This window comes from Drosophila eugracilis, unplaced genomic scaffold, assembly GCF_018153835.1.
Source record: "Drosophila eugracilis isolate 14026-0451.02 unplaced genomic scaffold, ASM1815383v1 contig_2154, whole genome shotgun sequence".
Classification (NCBI taxonomy): Eukaryota; Metazoa; Arthropoda; class Insecta; order Diptera; family Drosophilidae; genus Drosophila; species Drosophila eugracilis.
The window spans coordinates 5,440,653-5,459,643 of NW_024573038.1; the positions used below are offsets into that span (position 1 = coordinate 5,440,653).

At 39.7% G+C, this 18,991-nt stretch overlaps 6 protein-coding genes across 7 annotated transcripts in view; 4 read left to right on the plus strand and 2 right to left on the minus strand.

Annotated features, from left to right (window-relative positions):
• LOC108114138 (mucin-5AC) overlaps positions 1 to 5,724 on the plus strand; it is a 78,237-nt gene extending 72,513 nt beyond the window's left edge. The window contains exon 2 of the mRNA XM_017224921.2: positions 11 to 5,724. Within this exon, the coding sequence (XP_017080410.1) occupies positions 11 to 714 (704 nt within the window). The 3' untranslated portion in view covers positions 715 to 5,724. The remainder of the gene's footprint in view (positions 1 to 10) is intronic.
• LOC108114137 (flocculation protein FLO11) lies at positions 407 to 9,624 on the plus strand. Of its 2 annotated transcripts, none has more exons than XM_017224919.2 (4): positions 407 to 513; positions 5,810 to 5,898; positions 5,990 to 6,533; positions 6,600 to 9,624. In XM_017224919.2, the coding sequence occupies exons 2-4, from the start codon at positions 5,810 to 5,812 to the stop codon at positions 7,413 to 7,415; spliced, it is 1,449 nt and encodes a 482-aa protein (XP_017080408.1). In that variant the 5' UTR covers positions 407 to 513; the 3' UTR covers positions 7,416 to 9,624. The 2 variants fall into 2 exon arrangements, with proteins under 2 accessions (XP_017080408.1, XP_017080409.1); XM_017224920.2 differs by lacking the exon at positions 407 to 513 and adding an exon at positions 5,728 to 5,746.
• Positions 9,625 to 10,166: 542 nt separating this feature from the next.
• On the plus strand, positions 10,167 to 11,230 carry LOC108114541 (cytochrome b5). The gene has a single exon (XM_017225584.2). The coding sequence runs from the start codon at positions 10,871 to 10,873 to the stop codon at positions 11,228 to 11,230; it is 360 nt and encodes a 119-aa protein (XP_017081073.1). The 5' UTR covers positions 10,167 to 10,870.
• Positions 11,231 to 11,241: 11 nt separating this feature from the next.
• Positions 11,242 to 16,055, minus strand: LOC108114538 (ATPase family AAA domain-containing protein 5). Its single transcript, XM_017225581.1, has 3 exons — positions 14,868 to 16,055; positions 12,329 to 14,800; positions 11,242 to 11,738 (listed from the first exon to the last, which is right to left on the minus strand). The coding sequence occupies exons 1-3, from the start codon at positions 15,590 to 15,592 to the stop codon at positions 11,471 to 11,473; spliced, it is 3,465 nt and encodes a 1,154-aa protein (XP_017081070.1). The 5' UTR covers positions 15,593 to 16,055; the 3' UTR covers positions 11,242 to 11,470.
• Positions 16,056 to 16,300: 245 nt separating this feature from the next.
• LOC108114540 (probable trafficking protein particle complex subunit 2) lies at positions 16,301 to 16,890 on the plus strand. Its single transcript, XM_017225583.1, has 2 exons — positions 16,301 to 16,435; positions 16,493 to 16,890. The coding sequence occupies exons 1-2, from the start codon at positions 16,349 to 16,351 to the stop codon at positions 16,823 to 16,825; spliced, it is 420 nt and encodes a 139-aa protein (XP_017081072.1). The 5' UTR covers positions 16,301 to 16,348; the 3' UTR covers positions 16,826 to 16,890.
• Positions 16,891 to 17,003: 113 nt separating this feature from the next.
• LOC108114539 (translocon-associated protein subunit beta) lies at positions 17,004 to 18,357 on the minus strand. The gene is made up of 3 exons (XM_017225582.1): positions 18,244 to 18,357; positions 17,677 to 18,052; positions 17,004 to 17,444 (listed from the first exon to the last, which is right to left on the minus strand). Exons 2-3 carry the CDS (start codon positions 18,049 to 18,051, stop codon positions 17,247 to 17,249), a joined length of 573 nt encoding a protein of 190 aa, XP_017081071.1. The 5' UTR covers position 18,052; positions 18,244 to 18,357; the 3' UTR covers positions 17,004 to 17,246.
• Between the last annotated feature and the right edge of the window lie 634 nt (positions 18,358 to 18,991).

Below are 18,991 nucleotides of genomic sequence, written 5' to 3' on the forward strand. Positions count from 1 at the left end.
ATCGTTTTAGGTCGCTTGTTGCTAATCGCCATTAGTTTATCCGTGTGCCTGGCCTGTGGCAGTGTGTTGGTGGCCGCGATTGCCCTGCGCCGCTCTGCCAACGCAACAGCAACATTAGCAGCAACTTTAGCGGCAGCAGCAACAAGAACAACATCATCATCATCATCGACAGGAAGAGCAACATTAGAGGCAGCAACAACGCGAAGGATAAGACACAAACGTCGCTCGTCGCAACGACGGCGCAGCAACAACAACGCGGTGCTGTCATCTGGGATTGGAATTGGCAACGGGATCGGGCTTGGTCTGGAAACCAATACGGCTCTGGCCCTGCCGCTAGCAACAACATCAACATCGGGCTCCACAGTAGCGGATCAGACAGCTATAGCAGCCGCCGCCGCCGCCGCCTCTGCAGCAGCAGCAACAACAGCAGCAACAGTAGTATCGACAACAGCAGCAGCAGCAGCAACAGAAACAACAACACTTTTGCCAACCGAGCCGGAACATTCTGTACCCGTAAGTACTTACCCTTCGCAAAAACAAAATACAAAACATAGAAAACAAAAAGGAAAACAAGAAAATACGGGAAAGAAAAAGAAAAGAAAAAGTTTTGCAACAGCCGATGGGCGGGAAAGTGGGTGGATATGTCTGTCTCGGAAATGCACTTGTCGAAATTATGGGGGAAGTCTAGAAAGGTTTAAGATTTTACTACATTAGAGATTTGCAAACTTTCCTCAAGCTTACCAAAAAGTATGCAACAAAATTTGTATAACGAATTTTAGGACTTTCAGGGTTAACTTATAAGAGATTTCAGCTTTTAGACGATTAATTATAGTTCTTAAAATTAATTCAAATATATTCTCAGTAAAGTAAACTGTAAAAATGTATTTTCCATTGAGTAATCCCCTCTTCTTCGTGTTCTATACTTCAAAAGTCCGTTGACAATCTTACAATTGTGTAACTTTTATTAGCAAGCGAATAATTTAGCGATAAGACCGCAATTAAAGGCGGAAATATTTTCATTGCTATTACGTGCTGGCGCTTTTTATGTTGCACATGCTTACTAATAACCTTTTTGACCCAATTTAAATAAATAATCGAATTTTTTCCCAGTATAGCCATAAAAGCAAGGAGACACGTGTTGAAAGTTTTCTTTTTTCCTTTTTTTTCCTGCACTGCCTCTTGGCATTTTCCTTCGCTCTTGCCAATATCTTATGCATTCCCTTTTGGGCGAAACAGAGAGACAGTGGCAGACGCAAAGGGCTGAGGAAAAGTGGGTGGCAAACAGAGAAAGAGAGAGCTCTCCGCTCACTCTGCCAATGCAGTAAAAGTCCTTGAAAAGGGGGGAGTAAACGGTCGGGAGTAGCGGGTGGCAGACATGCCTAAATTGCTTTCGTCGCCGCCCACGCAAAAAAGTCTTATGTAACTGCGCCTACACCGATTTATTCCCTTTATGGCTACATCCACTACTCCAATTCCAGTTGGCAAATTTTTTCGTGTGTATTCCGGAGTGTTATGCAATGTTTGTTGAATGCACAGCACGTCCTTTTCTCTCTCATTTTTGTTTTTGGTTTTTGGTAAGAGAGCTCCATTTTGTGTCTGGCACTTGTGTACGTCTTTATTATAATGGACAAGACAAATTCAATTTCTCCATCAGCGCTTTACTTTGTCTATTTGCCCGACTTTAAATGCTTTCCATTTGTCTATATATTTTATTCATCTGCGCATTTGCTTATTGAATATTGCGCTAGACGCCGGCTTTAACCTTGAGGCCATGCGATTTACTCCAACGACACAAAAAGGAACTCTTCAAAAAAAAAAAATAAATAAAAAATATAGTACGCCCACACACGTGTGGATTTTGTGGATTCTCGTTTGTGGGCTCATTGGCCAAAGTTGTTAAGGCGGCTTTTCAGATTGTGGTTTTAAGATTTCCCATTACGATGGGAGCCGAGCCGGTGGGGGTGTGCCGATGTGCCGTGTGACGCCCATTACAAAAGATTAAAGTCGGCAACTTTGACAAATTGTTACTCGCTTTGCTGACATCTTCCAGTGCGCATTTGCTCATTTTTCTTCCACATCTAGAATCTTGTTTCATATTTTTTCCTCTCTTGTTTAATTTGCCCACGCCAAATCAACATTATGAATGAAACACATCAGGTACGGTGGGGACTTAATAAAGAGGAATGTGATACAAGAGAATTTATTCAAAAATCTATCAAATTAAATATATATATTTTTTGTTTTTGACTAGTTTAGAAAATACTATTTTCTTCATAAAGATAAAATCACTTTAAGAAATAAAATTTTTACAACTTCGCTAAAGTTTTGTAGAAATTTTTATACATTTCCTCTTGCGCATAAAAGTATGCTTTATATGATATATTTTAATGAAGTTCTTGAAGAAGACTAAAGATGAATGACCCACAAAACCCTTTCTTTTTTTAGAATTCGTTAATTACGTTATTTAAGCAGTTAGAGAATTCTGTTACAGCCCTGTTCTTTAGTTGAAAGTCATATGATTAACATCTAAATTTAGAAAGCGATTATAAAGAAATTATGATAAGAGCGAAAGGTTTAAAGGTTTAAAGAAGGGTGAAGATGAATGACCAACAAAACCTTTTCTTTTTGTAGAATTCGTTAATTAAGTTGTTTAAGCAGTTAGAGATTTCTGTTACAGCCCTGTTCTATAGATGAAAGTCATATGATTAAAATCTAAATTTAGAAAGCGATTGTAAAGAGATTATGATAAGACCGAAAGGTTTTATGAGAATTATCGTATAGTAAAAACCGAAATAGAATGCTACGTGAGTTTCTACTGTAGTGAGAACATAATAAATGAATGTTTTTTCTTCAACATATTCCCCCTCTCCTCAAACGTGGGCAAAAGCCATTTAGATGCCCAAGATGCGGATGGAAATGTGGAAATGGTTATGGTTTGGTTATGGATATGGAAACGTTGGGGCCAAGTGCGTGGGCGGGATTGTTGGCGGGAAATGTGAAACACAATTGCCGCTAATAACCCAAGGCGTTTAGCAGAATCAAAAGCAGAGGCAGAGCGGCAAAAGGCAGAGACGCCAGCAGCGGCGTTGTGTTTTAATCGAATTTTATTTGCCGCCGTTAGCCAATGAATAATTCAAATTGATTATTAAAATGTACGCTCGCATGTGCGCGTGTGTTAAACTGTGTGAATTTCTGTAGGCGTTAACATTAGCAGCATTAGGATGTGGATGTGGATGTGTGAGAGCAGAGCGGGCTTTCATTAAAACCGTTATCTATGCCAGACGCACGCACCAGACGCAGACGTGCATAAATTAATTACAATTACATACAGCGAGGCGAGAGAGAGAGCGCGCAAAACACGCACGCACACACACATACAGCTGTTCCTGTTTCGGAATTTTTGGCGGTCTAGAAATGTTCTTACTGCATATGTAGGTTTGAGCATATCCAGAATATAGGAAAAGTCATTCATTACTAAAGATAAAAAATAAAAGAAAGTATTTTATATAAATATAATAAAAACTAAAAGAAAGTTTCGAAAATTGAATCAAATTGGTAGACATTTGCTATTTACTAAGTATCAACTAGCGCACTCTAGGCCTCAGCTAGTTGGAAAATTTTCAGCTGGCCTAAACAAACACAGAGAAAGTCGGAAACTTTCAAGGATTCGAACAAGGCCAAAGGCAAACATAGGCGGGCAAAGAACAAAAAACAAGGGTTTACCCTCAATATTATGTCACTTTATTCACAAAAAATACGAAAAAAAAAACACACCAAAAGATAAACAACAAAAAGCGACAGATGCAGAGCAGTCGGGAAAAGCATGTTAACTTATGGCTGGGCTTAGGCCAACAAAAACAATAACAATAACAAAAACAAAGGCAGACATTTCTCTTACGTCAGAGAGTCTGGCCCACACACACACACACAAGTGCACAAACGGAAAATGAGGTTATTGCCAATCCCGTCTGCAATGCTCGAGTAAACATTTTAACCTAATTTTTTTGCAATGGGAGCAAGACCGGGAGGGGGGGGCTGTTTACCTACACATACATATATATGTGCTTGCGAACGGAGACGCCCCAGACAATGTGATGCGATATTTTTTTGGTGCCTCAGATTACCCAAAAAGAAGCAAAAGATTGCAAAAAGAGCACAACAGTCTAACGTCCATAATGCAAACTACGCATATGCTTTATCACGATTTTCCTTAAGAGAACCCGAAAAGGTCAGATATCATTTGGGAAATGCAGGTTTTTATCTGATGGTACAACTGAAACTTAAGAAAAGCAGATGTATTATGATTTCTAGCTAAAAACGTTTTCGAAAATATGTGTTTAATAAAGATCAGAGCCTTCAATTGTCTGAAAACTTCAGTTTTGAGAGGTTTATAAAATGGTCAACAAATTTTGTACCAAGAGATATACTATCGCATTATGTTTTTTAAGTACAAGTGTTCGCACCAAGTTAATAGATTGACTTAAAATGGTAATCATTTTTAATTAAGGGGAAATAGTATTCCATAGTATTTCGGTTGACTTATACCAACTTTAAAGCCCACCTTAAAATAGTTTTCCATTAAAGCTGGGGACTTTCGCGCCAGTCAAAAAAAGGTACAATAATACGTTTTTTAACAGCAAACTAGGCGTAGTAAAAAGTGTAGTGAACTCTTAAATTCCGTACCACGAATATAGAGTATTTGCAGTTCAAAGTAATGTAAAATAAAAAGCCCTCGAATTAAAATGATGTAAAATTGCGAAATAAATTCAAGTTAAATAAATTGGCTTGTACAATCAAATTATAGGGAACATGCTTACTCACAGAGCTCTGACCACATAGTTTCATGAGTTTTTAATTTACAAAATTGCATTTGCATATTTGTATAATTTACAAAGTCCGCGGCCGCCGACGTCGCCGAAAATATTCGTGTGCTCTATTATTTGTTGTTGTTCGCGCAAAGATTTGTCATTTCTTTCATGCTCGCTTGCACACATCAATCGCCAGGTGGTGTGGTGGGGCAATAGGGGGTTAAGACACACACAAAAAATAAGTAATACAAAAAACTTAGAAAAAGGTGGCCAACGGAATGTGGAACATGTTGAGTTATGCGAATCGCCTGTGTAGAGAATGCATACTCAGGGTGTAGAGCGTTCATACATTTATGTAATTACTAAACAGTACAAAAATATGTACACAGATTCATAAAATTGTAACTGTTTTTTTATTAAGAACCCGACGCTCCAATGCTACTAAGAAAAAGTTGGGCACACTATTAATATGAATGTTCTTAGTAAAAGAATGGGTCAAAAAATTAAGGCGGTAAAACCTTTCCTTATTTCGATTTATGATCTTTAGCGCGCCTTAAATGTTTTTTATTAAATATTATAAGCATGTTATACAAAGATTTTATCGCTTTGAGACCAATTGAATTTAACAAATATTAATAATGACGTCACAATCGTATTCTGCGCCACCTTCTCAATTGTTATCTTCGCTTCCTCTCGCTCAGTCCTTATTTCTCCTTCGAGAGCATAATTAGCATTTTTCATTGTTCGAAATTTACCGCAGTACCTGGAAAGAGGAATAACAAATCACTCTCTTTAAAAAAGAGACCAAGTCCACAGAATGCTTCTTATGGCCGACCTAAGGCGAGAATTCGATCCTGATCCCGAATTCATGAGTCATGATGGCAGGCCTTCTGGGATGTTAGAATGAGCAAGGGGAGAATGCTGGTCAGAAGTTTTAGGTCTCTTTTAAGAATGTTACATATGTTAATGTTAATATTAATTGTGATATCCTTGTCTTACAGATGCTATCGGTACAGACGGCCGGCTGCGCGGGAATGGAGCGGCTCGGCGTTCCGACCCGCACATCTTTGAGCACACCACCCGATGATAGGTAAAAGAACATTACACAAATTTTTAACTGTATTCAATCTTCCTGAAAATATATGTAAATTCATTCTAACCGATGTTTTTTTGATTTTCAGGGATCAATTTAGATGTAGATTGCGCGTGGATGCGCTCCAGGCACGTGAGCTTCTGGCTGTACGTGGCGAGACTGTGATTCGTGGCGCCGGCAACAATCAGCTCCAGCAACACCATCTCCATCACAGCAGCAATAGCAGCAACAAGCAACAACATTCCCACCACCAGCAACAACGCATGACAACTCCAAGCACGCACAACTCCGGCGGAGTAGGAGGAGGCGGTGACCACCACCAGCTGACCAACAGCAGCAGTAACAACAACAATAGTATTAGCAGTAATGTGGCGCGAGGTGGCATTGAAGCCACCACCCTAAAGTACGGCAACACGGGCAGCGGGAGCGGGAGTGGTTGCTATAAGGGCGACTGCGGCAACTCCTCATCCGGATCTTCTTGCAGTTCGCTGCAAAGCCACAGCAACGACCACCACCAACATTACCAGTACCAGCTGCAGCAGCAGCAGACGCCCCGCTGTCCCCATCACGTACCACTGCCGGACAGCGAGTACGGACAAGATCGACACCTGCAGATCAGGAGCAGCTATCAGGTGGGTTTCGCGAATAACTTTATAAAAAATTTCACGCACTAATAACTTGATTTTGATCCCAAACAGCAATCGGAGATCACCAGATCGTACACTAAACCGCCGCCCAACAAAACGGTGCGGGATGTGCCCGAGCAGATCTCAGCGGGCGGCTGTGGCGTCTCTAGCTCCAGCTACCGTCTCACCACGCTCCAGGCCGCCTCCTCCACGTACTCTCCCGCAGGCGTGACAGTGTCGGCCTCATCATCGTCCAGCAAGTCCAAGCCGAATGCCATAACAAAGTTCTTCTCGCGGATCAGTTCGCCAAAATCGCCGCCAAGCTGTACGATGTCCTCGGTCGCCTCCGCTTCCCCCCCAAGCTCCGTCTCTATGTCGTCGTCTGCCTCTTCGTTAGCCTCCTCCGCCTGTGTCTCCACCTCGTCGTCGGCTTCCTCGCTAGCTGCCGTGCCCCTGCCCACGCTGCCTGTATCCAATGCATCCATGCTGAAAAGCACGGCCTGCGGCTATGGGACAAATCCCAGTGGGACGCATATCTACGCGGGTTTGGGACCGAGTGCACAACTGCTAACTAGCCTGGGAACAGGAACAAGCGGAAATTGCAGCCCCGAAAGGATACCCACACCACCGCTGTCCGTATGCGTGCCGATTGGAGCTGGCCTGCAGCCGCTGAGGAGTAACAGCAGCGGGAGTAGTAGCAGTACAGCCAGTCTACCCGCCGTCGAGACAATCACAACAACAGCTACCACTCAGTCTTCCTTTGCCGCCGGAGCGACGGGGGATCTCCCGCTGACCACGATGAGCCGCAATAATTCCAACTCTAGCATGATGAGCTACCACTGCAGCTGCAATAGCCGAAATTGCAGCCACTGTGCGGCCAACTCATAACTGAGCTCGTGTTAAGTTTAACTACAGTAAAAGAAATCGGGTGGTGCGGGAACCACTGGAGATTGTCGAACATTAGTTATGTATGTTTTAAGTGTTCTCTAGATGATTTGCTCTTCACAAAAACAAAACCACTTTTAAAGATATTTTATCGAGAAATGTAAGCAAACCCTAGGTCTTGTTAAACGTGATAAAACATATGAAAAAGCTTTTCGTGAAGTAAAACATTGCAAGAGCATGTGAAATACTTTCAAAGGATTTCCCACTAATGTTGTTGAATCTCCAGCGATTTGTGCAGCACCTCTAAATATATATATATTAATATATATATCTACATATATATACAGATATATTTTTTTTATGTTAGCCTATGTTTATCTATTATGTTAAAGTTTAACAGATTTATTTTATGTAGGTCTGTCGCCAACTTTTACGCTGGTACGAAAAGACTGTTTATTAGTCAGAATTTAATTTGTAAATTTGAGTAACAAGAGAGAAGGAAAGTTAGAGAATGTTAAATGGAGAAGACATATAGCTGCGCTGCCGCCTTTTAAGCACTCACCACAAACCATAAAAGGTTTTTTTAGTTCTATAACATCATTTCCATTCGTTTTGATAAAAGTAATAAAACGAGAATTTTTTGTAAAAACGAAATAAAAAAGAAAACCAAGAAACTTGAAAGAGACAGACACAATACCACAAAACTTGAAGAAGGGAAAGAGAAAAGTAAATAACAAAACATAAGTGAATATGTAATTGTAATTTTATGAATGAATATTGTATACACTTTAGTTTGAATAGCTCTAGTTTTAAATCGAAGCCAATCAACTCTTAACTATACTCTATCCCTACCCCTATCCATATCCCCTTATTATTATTGTACGCAAGGCCCATGTGCTGGAACACACGAAAAACACACACAAACAATTTTTAGTTCAATTGAAATTTGTATTTGTATATTTGCTAACGGAATTACAATGAAAAAAAAAAAAACAAAAAATGAAATGAAATCTATGTAAACCAAATTGTAGAGAAATTTTTGTTTTTATTTTTATTTGGCTGCGGTTATTATGGATTTTTAGCGGGATTTTAAATTTGATAATGAAATAATCGATAATTTAAATATTATCGATAACTACTGGCAAATTTGGTCGATCGTGCATGTAGAAGTACAACACTGGTCGATCGCTGCCAAGTGTGGCAACACAATTATATCTTCGCGCCTTTTTTAAAACAAAAATAACTTTTACTTTTGTCTTTAATTTAGAAAAATAAAAGAATTAACGAATAATCCCACTGCAATGTATATTATAAGCACAAATAAAAAAATTAGAACATTTTGGTATATATTTAAATAATTTGTACATTTCCTCATTTATATATGATTTCAAAAAAATATTTTAAAAATTCTAAGTGTCATTTCCAGAAATCCAAAACAATGCCCCAAACAATATAAATTATCAAAGAGAAGAAAAACAAAAAATGGTTTCAAGAACTTACGATCCATTAAATAAAATTTAAACCACATTTAACCAAAAATTTAGATGAAGAAAATCGAATGCGAAAAACTAGGAAAATATGATAACAAATGAAAAATAATGGAAAACACTTTACTACGCCAACAAGTCCTACAAGCCTACATTTTAAATACATACATAACGATTATAGTTCGATGTCTATGGATCAAAGAATACTTAAAGTAATGCAACCGGAAATAGCCCGAAATATCACAGACCGAAGCGAGAAACCGGAGACAATGAATAACTAAATTAAACGCGTAGAGATTAATGAATTAATTAGTTATAAACAAATTAAGTCCAGCTAAAATATCGAAGCGATCGTTGAATCAGCAACACATATACACATTTATACAAATAATTATATACATACATAAATATAATTTACGTAAACAGGCCTAATTTCAACTACCTCCAAAACTGTTTTTTAAATTAAAAAATTAAATTCTAAACGAAGATCAAGTCTACGAATTATGTTTAGCAAAAAAAAAAACTAAACGAAAACTAAGAAAATCAAATAAAAAGCAAATCGATTAAATTATAGTAAATTAATTGATTGAATTACAATTTTTTAAAATTCAAGCAGATCGATTTATTCAACAAATCAACAATCATTGACAAGTAATTAATTTTACACTTTATATATACGATATATATATGTATATATAAATATATATATTACGATATCTGTATCTGTAAATTTAGATCAAGAATACAAATAAAAGCGCACACGAGCTGCGTTTCGAAAATGCAAAACCGTCGACTGATATTTATAACAAAAAAAAAGAAATAAATAAAGTAAATTACAAGGAAATAAAGAGATTCATTTGTAAATACACCGAATGCAACAGGACAATGTGCCGATAAGCATTATGTTAATGTAAACCAACCCCACTCCCAACAGTCCCCAAAAGTTTTCAAAACGATCCGAGCTAAAAATCTCCTTAATCCCCTCAAGAAATCGAATTTGATTTTTGATTCCCTGCAGGCAAAGTTGCACCCAATACTAGCGAAATTTTTAAAACGCATTAAGCAAATCGTCTAAGATACATAAATCTATATAAAAATCGATATATATCTGAATACATATATATTAAATGAATACCAATTATTGTTGTTGTCTCATATAAAAAAAAAAACAAAAACCCAAAAACCATTAAAACGAAATGGGAAATGAAAGCAAATTTAAAATATATTTCCAAAATATATAGAATATAACTTTGAAAGCCAAAAATATCAAAAAAAAAAAAACACACTTTGTTTAATTTAAGTGGGAAAGTTTGTGGTTACTAACGGGAAAATCATATTGCTTTTGACTGACAAGCAAAGGACCTTATCAAAGTTCAAGTTTGACTGATTACATGAAATCAACCTTATCGAAAAGGTAAATGCACTAATGTGACTCAAATAAAATCCCACCATAAATTTATCAACTACCCAGAAATCAATACAAAACCAAAAAAAAAAACCAGACCAGACCAGCGAATCTAGTGACTCAGGAACTGTGTTTAGATTCAGGCAAAGATAGAAAACCACTCCATGCCAACATGCTCAATCAATTTGCATTAATGATTTGCACAAATCCACGAAATCTTATTGGACACTGCCAGCCTTAGTAGGTCGCCTTGGAAGACCATGAAATTCTCACGTATTTCTTATCAACCGCAAGTCAGACAGATTGTGGAAATAAAACAGCGAATAGTAATCGATCGTTGAGGGTGGCGAAAGGGGAAAACAAGCGATCTAAGCGATATTTTGCCATATTGATAAATGTTAAACATAAGAAAAGGGTTTGCCATTGGCACGCGTCCAGTGTTTTCAAGTCCGTCCAACGGTTAACAGCTCCTAAAATTAGCAAATAAAGAGCAACAAAATAAGATAAACAGCAGTCATAAAAATCATTTGTCTACATCGGAAAGCAATTAGGAAACCGATTCAATTATGTCACAATTGTACGAACTCTCTGAGGTGGCCCAGCAGAATGGCAAGAATGGCAAACCTTGCTGGCTGATCATCAAGGGAAACGTCTACGATGTAACCAAGTTTCTGAGCGAACATCCAGGCGGTGGCGAAGTACTCCTCGAATACGCCGGCAAGGATGCCACCAAGGCCTTCAAGCAGGCAGGACACTCATCCGATGCCGAAAAGGATCTAAAGAAGTTCAAAATCGGAGAAATCAATTCAGCTGCACCCATTCAAACGCAACCAACGTCTAATGCTGCCACAAAACCAGCGGAAAACACAATAACTGAAGATCCCGAACCCGCGAAGAAGAGCTCTTCCGGTTTCTGCTGCTGCTAGTCATCGTTTTCTTACGTGTCATATAATTGATTTATTAACATAGGATCAGGTCGTAATTAATTTAGCGTAATTAACTTGTAACTAGGTCTAGGTTTATCTCATAATAGCTACGCATCATCATTGTGCCCACAGAACTATCCTAAAAAGATCAACTCTTCTCTAACCACGATTTGAATAAATTGCAAAAAAATCCGGTGGAGCTGCTCCACCGTATTGAAAATAATAAACTAAGAAAGACAGCTAATCCTTTGATTCGATTTCCGTCGGTGGATCGCTGCTGGTACCACCCTGGAACGTACTACATGCAGCGTCGAAGTACTCCATCGTAAAACTGGTCACGTTCACCGTGTGGTTACGCAGATAGTGATAGAATCTACTTGACTTCCGTTCCAGTCCGGCTCGCTCCTTTTCACTGCGGCAGATGGAGCGCAGGGTAGGCTCAAAGTCCAGTGATTTGACGGAGTCGGAACGCAAGAGTCCATTGCCCAAGTGTTCACTAATCGTTACCCTGTCAAAATAAGAGGAAATTGTTATATATTTTTAGAATAATCCAATCTATAAGCAAGTTATTTAGAGAAATAAAGACGTACTATGTACCACCTATAACTAAAAGATCTAGTATCTTTCTTTAAACATTTAAAAAACTTTTCAAGTCACCTGCTCCTCAATATAACTAATGATAATCATATTTAGGTTTTTCTGATTAGCAAACGCACATTTTTATTAATGATTGTATTTTTAAGAAATCTATACGATCGGTCATGTTTATGACATGGCTATTAAACTAAGCTGTACTATGCTAAACTTATCTTGTGACTGGTCGTTATTATAATTGCCAGGCGATAAGAAATGCCGATTTCCTTATTCCATCGATTACTTTTGTGACAACTAAATGACAAGGCAATTTAAGACGTGGTATTATCTTTTAAGCCCGTCTACATTTGAATCGGAAAAAGCATATTTAAAATCTTTCTTTTTTGATAAATTCTTCAATAAATAAATATTTAAATAAAATAAATAATGATTATTTACAAAAATGAATCACTACACTTTGATCTTTATGATAAATAAACAGATTAACTAAAATATTGAACTTACCTTTGAGAGGGTTTATCGAATAGGTTGTAGGGGCACTCCTTGGTCGCGAGTCCAGTTTGGAGAGCCTGCTCCACCAACAGGTGCGCAATGTCCTCGGACAGGTGGCACTGCAACCGATCACTGCAATCGGAGTCCATCAAAGCAGCTAACGAAATGTTGTCATAAAAAGAGGCCAAGCAGGCGAGTGATGAATCGCAGCCTTCGTTTTTTTGCCCAGTGGCGCTGCTCAGCCAGGCTTTTTTTGGTGAGCGAGACTTCCGCTTGGCAGTGGTTCTACTTCCACACCCTAATGTCTGCTGTTCCTTTAAAAGCGCGGAAGTAGCCATAAGTTCGGGGAGATTCAAGCGCAGTAGGCTAAAGTCCACGGGAAATGGTATTCGATATTGAACATTCTGCGGGCATGTAAAGAACTCAAAGAATCTCTGATGGATTCGACTGCCATCGACGGTGGCCAGCCGGCTATTTGAAGATTTTGTGGGTGATTTAATGCCTTTGGTCTTTCCACCACTTGGGTCTCCACCACTCTGAATAAAAAACTGCATTTCCATCAAAGTCTTACGCAGATTTTGTTGATTGTACAGATAAAGGGATACCAGTTCGTCTAGCTCAATGGGACAGTTTTCCATCAGCGACAGGACAGCTAGGAATCTGGAGATGTTTAAAGCATTCGGGGGCTGGAAATGGATTATATTCTGCTGCATCAGGCGCTGCAGATGAGCGCAATTGGGATCGGTGGCCACTACAATTACCGGTCGCTTTGAACTGGCTGCTAATGTATATATGGCATCCGTAAAGCCAGCATCCATGTTATCGAAAAGGATATCCGCGTCTTCTATAAGGATCAGAGATTTCCGCACTTCTGACGGAGGCTCTACCGCCGCAGCTTTCGCTTTTAAGCCACTCTTTTGCAACTTTTGGAGCAACTGCTGTGAGGATCCTCCTCCCGTTTTACTGTCCTTTCTTATCTGATGCGATTGCGTGGCCTCCTGGAGTTCCTGTATAAGTTTTTTGCCAGTTCGTTTCATTCCTGCATTAATCTCCAAGACATTAAAGTTCATATCGTTCGCTAAAGTGAAAACAGCATTGGTCTTTCCACTAGATGAAGGTCCCACCAGCACCATTGTGTTGCTATTTGATCCCATTGATGCGGAATCGTTACTCATATCGAAGGTATCGTCTATGCCCTGTGAGTTGCGATTGCTGCCACCATTGCCACTCCAACTGGACAGAAATTCCCTAAGCTCTTGCACCGGCGTTAGATTCACAAGAACCTGCTCAAACAGCAGCGGTTTGTACTTTTCGGTGTACAGCAGCTCTCCGTTGGGAGCGGAAGGTGGCGGTTTTGCATCCTCCTCAGTCGAAGCCATATTATGTTCCATGGATCGGCGGGTACGCCTTGTGACCACTAAGGACTCACCCATTTGCTGCGTATCCTGCGCACTGTCAATGGCGCTAAAATGGCGATACTTTTCCCTCATTTGATTGTAGCACTTAAAGGTTGGAAACCGATCGAAGTCATTCTTCCAGAGCTTAACAAAGCCGCGTTTGTTCTCCAACGGTGGTAAAGTTCCGTAGTTGGCCTTGTTAAAACTTTTACTGGAAACAAAGTCCGCAGGCACACAGCTAGTCATGCTACTGGTTTTAGACCGTCTTTTGTTGTTGGGTAATGTATTAGTAGCTATTAAATATTCCTCTTCTGCCCTCAAAGCAAAAGGCAACTCCAGAAGTTCATCCTTAGATGCAAAGCTTTCGCAACCTATATGCGCCAGTCTGGGAAACACTTCATAGCTATCTTCATACATCTGCTCGAAGTTCTTTTGACGGTTCTGCTCCTGCCTAATCTTATCTGGCACCCCGGATTGCAGAAAAGCCTGGCGAGCCCTTAATACCGATGGATCCGGACTGGGTTTTGGTACTTGGCGGATAAAAAGCGGTGCTAGTTTCTTTGGCGTGGCAACGGGATTACTGTTGTCCAGATCAATGATCTCTACGGATTCATCTTCTTTTTGGCCCTTGGGCTTTTGTTGCTTTGCGGGACTCGTGTCCAGGTCGTAATCATAACGTGCTTTTCCCGCACACGAGCGTCGAGGTCTTGACGAAGGAGTAAACTCAGATTGCATTATTGGAGTCTCTTGCTGACTCTTCCGGCGCTGCGTTCTGCGTTTGGGCGTTTCCATAGGTGGAGTTTCTATTGTAATGGTTACTTTTTCGGCCAGCTCTTTGGGCGATTCCACCTTGGCAAAATAGCCCAGAAGACTGTCACGCTTTTTTGTGGGTGACGACAGTTTTGAAAGAAAATCCTCTGTTTCGGGATCTTGGGATTTGTTTTCTATGACCTGAGGCTGTGTATCCACGGAGCTAAGGCGTCGGGAGCGTGGACGACCTCTTGATCGCTTGACTGCTGGTTCTGTGGGCGCTGACGATGGAGCCGTCACTTCTTTCTGGTCAGTCTTTGTTAGCATTTTCCTCAATCTAGGGGAATGAAATAAAATGGATTATTATAAGTTCCAATCTAGCTCCTGTACTGTATTTTACTCACCTTTTGGCTCTTTGTTCCATCTGTAGTTCAATGTACTCTCCGCGAGACTCGTCCGCCAGTCTCCTCTTGGCTCCACCCTTGCGTTCATTCCACTCCTGTAGAAGTAATTTTCGCTTGGTTGTTGGAGTTGCTGTTTCACTAACAGCCTCTGGATCTGCCGGAGATTCTGCGCCACCTTCGTTGACCCCTATAGATCGATTCCGTGCATTCATCATAAACTCGAAGACATTTGTAGCTGGCTTGGGTTTGGTGATGGTGATCGGAGAACTAGATTGATTCTCCGCCTTGCCCGTTTTAGAGAAGTGTTTCATTATGCTATGGTTGTCGGCCACCGGAGTGCTGGACTTCAATGGACTGGAACGTCGTCGACCGTTCTTGAGGCCATTTTCTTGAGAGGATTTCTCACGCAACGGCTGGGGTTTCTCCTTAACTTCTGACTCTTCATCATTGGTGGATTTCTTTTGGTCCTCCAGGAGAGCCGCTCTTCGCTTCTCCTCCCTCTTACGCTTGTGTTTCTCTCGGTGCTTCTGCTTCACAGAATGGAGAACCTCTTCCATATTCTGGAGGATCAGTTTGGACTTGGCGCTGGGCGGAGCTCTCAAGACAAACGGTGATGTAGGCTCTACGAGATCCTTGCCAGCATTTTTGGTGGGAGTTCCTGGTGGACTCGCAGTGGTGGTTGTAGTTGCAATGTGCTCACTTGTAAGACAATTTACATCGGTCATTTTCTTGGGTCTCTTTTTTTGGATTTCTTTTTGTGTTTAATGCATATTGCTTAGTGTGTGCGTGTGTTTGTGTATGGTGTTTTTTGTATAAAATCAAAACAAGCGATTGATATCTACAGATTTTACGAAAGCCAAACTCATAAGATCGCAACAAAAGATTGGGGGTAAAGCAAAAAAGACAACAATACAATAATAATGAGATCTACCTTCGCAGCGATTTTTCGTATTTTTTACACTCCCGCACACGCACACACACTGCCGCGATGGCGCTGGCCTCGCGTTAGTCGCGCTTCTCTATCTAACAGCAGTTGGGGACCAATGGTTTTATACTTTCAGATATTCTAATTCAAGGGATTATACTCATTTTAACCGAGTTGTTTGATGCAAAAATTGTTGGCACGATGTGCTGGAGAAAAAAAAGGCGCGAAGAAATAGTGTTGAAAAGAGTTAGGCGACAGGCGTATTATTAAACACTGTTGAGCCAAGCGTTAGCTAATTTTTTTAATCTGCAAATTGCAAACTGCACAACCAATAAAAAAAAGTAATACATTTTGAACTATTTGTTTGTTATTGACTTATAAAGTAATCAGCCCAATAGTTTTATAAATACTTTATAAAATAATTGTAAACTTATTAAAATTGTATAATGCAATTTCATGAATTATTTGAACGACCTCCACTGTACAACAGTATTTTTATTTGGGTATTTTGTAGTGAATTTTTCGTATTCGTCCACACTTTTAATTATTCGAGAAAATGTCAACCTATTATTTTGTTATTGTGGGACATAATGATAATCCCATTTACGAGAAGGAGTTCAGCACAGTTAACAAAGAACTTAGGGTCTGTAAACCAAGTAAACATCATATAAAATCCGCTTAACTCTGTTTCAACCCACAGAAAGAAGACCACAGGCACCTAAGCCAGTTTATTGCTCATGCCGCCTTAGATTTGGTAGACGAGCACAAATGGAAAACGGCCAACATGCAACTGAAATCGATTGATAGATTTAATCAGTGGTTCGTGTCCGCATTCATCACAGCCAGCCAAATAAGATTTATCATCGTCCATGACAATAAAAACGATGAGGGCATAAAGAACTTCTTCAACGAGATGTATGACACGTATATTAAACACTCCATGAACGCTTTCTATCGGATTAACACACCCATAAAATCTCAAATGTTCGAGAAAAAGTCTGAGATTTTTGGCCGAAAGTATTTGTTATCCTAAATTTGTTGAACAAATAGCTAATAAGTAATGTTGTAATATAAACTGGATTTAGTTAAATTTAAAAATCCTCACGATTTTCAGTCGAATTAAGAATCATCCATATCCATATAATTATTTTGCTTCCATACAATATTATTGTCCTTTGACCAAAATCCCAAACTATGAAGTCATTCTCCAGTTCACATTTCTTTAAATTTATTTATTCACTCTTTACTCGATGCGTCCTCGAATCAAATCTAAAACGATTTAACGCCCGTCTCCAGACGACAGTCCCAGACTGGAGTAAATTAGATGTGTGGGTTGAATGGATGAACAACGCATGGAATCAATTTGAAACTAAAGCAACAAAATTATACGGATTTTATAAAATGGGTGTTCGTTAAGAAATCTCTTGAGGTGAGGAAACCGTCCGTCTTGCAGCTTAGTGCTTCTTGTTCTTGCCGGTGCGCTCATACTTGCTCTTGGACTGGTGCCACAGACCCAAGGGAATAGCCAGAGAGGGCAGGGTCATCACGGCGAAGGCCACCCAGTCAAAGAAGTGGGAGGAGAAGCGCTTGTTGTACTCGTTCAGGTTGACAATGCCACCCTCACCGGGCTCGGAGCTGGTCGCAAGTTGGAGCTGAAAGAATAGATGGTCTTAGGGTTAAATTATGTGACTAAAAAGATGTATACTTTTGTTAGTCAAAATAAATATTGATTTATGTACTGATTGCAAGTATGAAGAATTGAAAGTAATTAAAACTTAAAGATTATAATTTGCTTACGAAAAGATTTTTGTAACATAAAGATTAGATAAGGCTTATGATGGAAGACATTTTTATTTGACGTCTGTACATCCAGCTCTAACTTACAGTCTCAGACTCCTCGACAGCCTTGTAGGACACCTCGGCGGCGGTGAAGTTGAAGTAACCGAAAGCCTTGGGCCTGACAACCAGGACGTGGGTGAAGTTGGTTTGGGGAGCGATCCTGTCAACGACGGCAGTGGGTTGTCCACCCACCACGTCGAAGGCCTCTGGATGGAAGCCAGAGTCTACCAATCGCACCTTGGTGGCGGCTCCACTGCCCACATTGAAGATGGTGTAGCGCACCAACAGGTCGCTCTTCTCCACCAGGTATTTGTTCAAGATCTGCTTAGAGACCAAGAGACGGGCACGGGTTTCGTCCTCGGAAAGGCAGGTGCTAAATAACGCGCACAAAGCGAATATGGCCAGCAGGTGCTTGAACATTCTGAAATTAAAGATAATTAGAAATCTGAATTGCACGTTTCACTTTTTTGTTGACGTGGAAGGGTCGCCGAAAAATGCCCAAAGGCCTAGCACTTTTTTCCAATTATTTTTCCTCTATTTACAAAACAAAAGTGCCGAAAGAACACTTTGCATTTCAGCATAGACATTGTAATTCATTATTTAACTACTTACTTGTCTTGGATGTTTTTTTCTTTTGCGAGTATTTCAGTGCAACTAAACAGCAGTCGTAGCAGGCTGCCGCTTTCTCGTTGGTTCGTGACGTGGAATGGATAAGCTGTCAAACTTCGTGTACATCAGGGTTGCAATAGGTGTTTCAATTTATCGATATATCGGATGCGTTTCGGTGGTATTTATTAATAACCAACAACTATCTTTTGGTATTTTATTAGTTTTCCTCAAATAATAACTAATCAAATATGTAATATAAATAAGAACGAAATCAAATAATTAAAATTACTAAAATAGAATTATATTATAAAATGAATTGTTAATTTTTGTACTTATGGTGAGAAATTTTAACACTATTTTGTTAATGTATCTCACAGCCCTAACACGTACATTGCTTATGTTAGCCCGCTGTTAAAAAACATCAGTTGTTGTTTAATGAGCGAAAAACAAAATGTAAACAAAACTATATTTCTTGTTTTCATGACTCTAATTTTTATCTAAGCTAGCATCTGCTTCGTACTTATGCTTTTTATCTTAGTTTGTTTTTCAATTTGGCATATATTGTGCTTAAAACAGCTGTTTGCCGGTACCAGGGAATGCCCTTGAATGACATTGTACCCTACCGCAAGCTTTTCGGCATATTCAAATGATAATCATTACGGTTAAATTGGGATAAATCATGACGAAGTAGGGAAATTCAAAAGGCCTATACAAAGATAACTGGCTTTATGGATTCTTGAGGGCTTAAAGA

Coding starts and splice junctions, on each gene's coding strand:
- LOC108114137 (XM_017224919.2), top strand. CDS start 5,810: ATGCTATCGGTACAGACGGCCGGCTGCGCGGGAATGGAGCGGCTCGGC. Junction 5,899..5,989: donor AGCACACCACCCGATGATAG/GTAAAAGAACAT, acceptor TTTGATTTTCAG/GGATCAATTTAGATGTAGAT. Junction 6,534..6,599: donor AGATCAGGAGCAGCTATCAG/GTGGGTTTCGCG, acceptor GATCCCAAACAG/CAATCGGAGATCACCAGATC.
- LOC108114541 (XM_017225584.2), top strand. CDS start 10,871: ATGTCACAATTGTACGAACTCTCTGAGGTGGCCCAGCAGAATGGCAAG.
- LOC108114538 (XM_017225581.1), bottom strand. CDS start 15,592: ATGACCGATGTAAATTGTCTTACAAGTGAGCACATTGCAACTACAACC. Junction 14,801..14,867: donor ATGGAACAAAGAGCCAAAAG/GTGAGTAAAATA, acceptor TCATTCCCCTAG/ATTGAGGAAAATGCTAACAA. Junction 11,739..12,328: donor TTCGATAAACCCTCTCAAAG/GTAAGTTCAATA, acceptor TTATTTTGACAG/GGTAACGATTAGTGAACACT.
- LOC108114540 (XM_017225583.1), top strand. CDS start 16,349: ATGTCAACCTATTATTTTGTTATTGTGGGACATAATGATAATCCCATT. Junction 16,436..16,492: donor CAGTTAACAAAGAACTTAGG/GTCTGTAAACCA, acceptor TTCAACCCACAG/AAAGAAGACCACAGGCACCT.
- LOC108114539 (XM_017225582.1), bottom strand. CDS start 18,051: ATGTTCAAGCACCTGCTGGCCATATTCGCTTTGTGCGCGTTATTTAGC. Junction 17,445..17,676: donor CTGTCGAGGAGTCTGAGACT/GTAAGTTAGAGC, acceptor CTATTCTTTCAG/CTCCAACTTGCGACCAGCTC.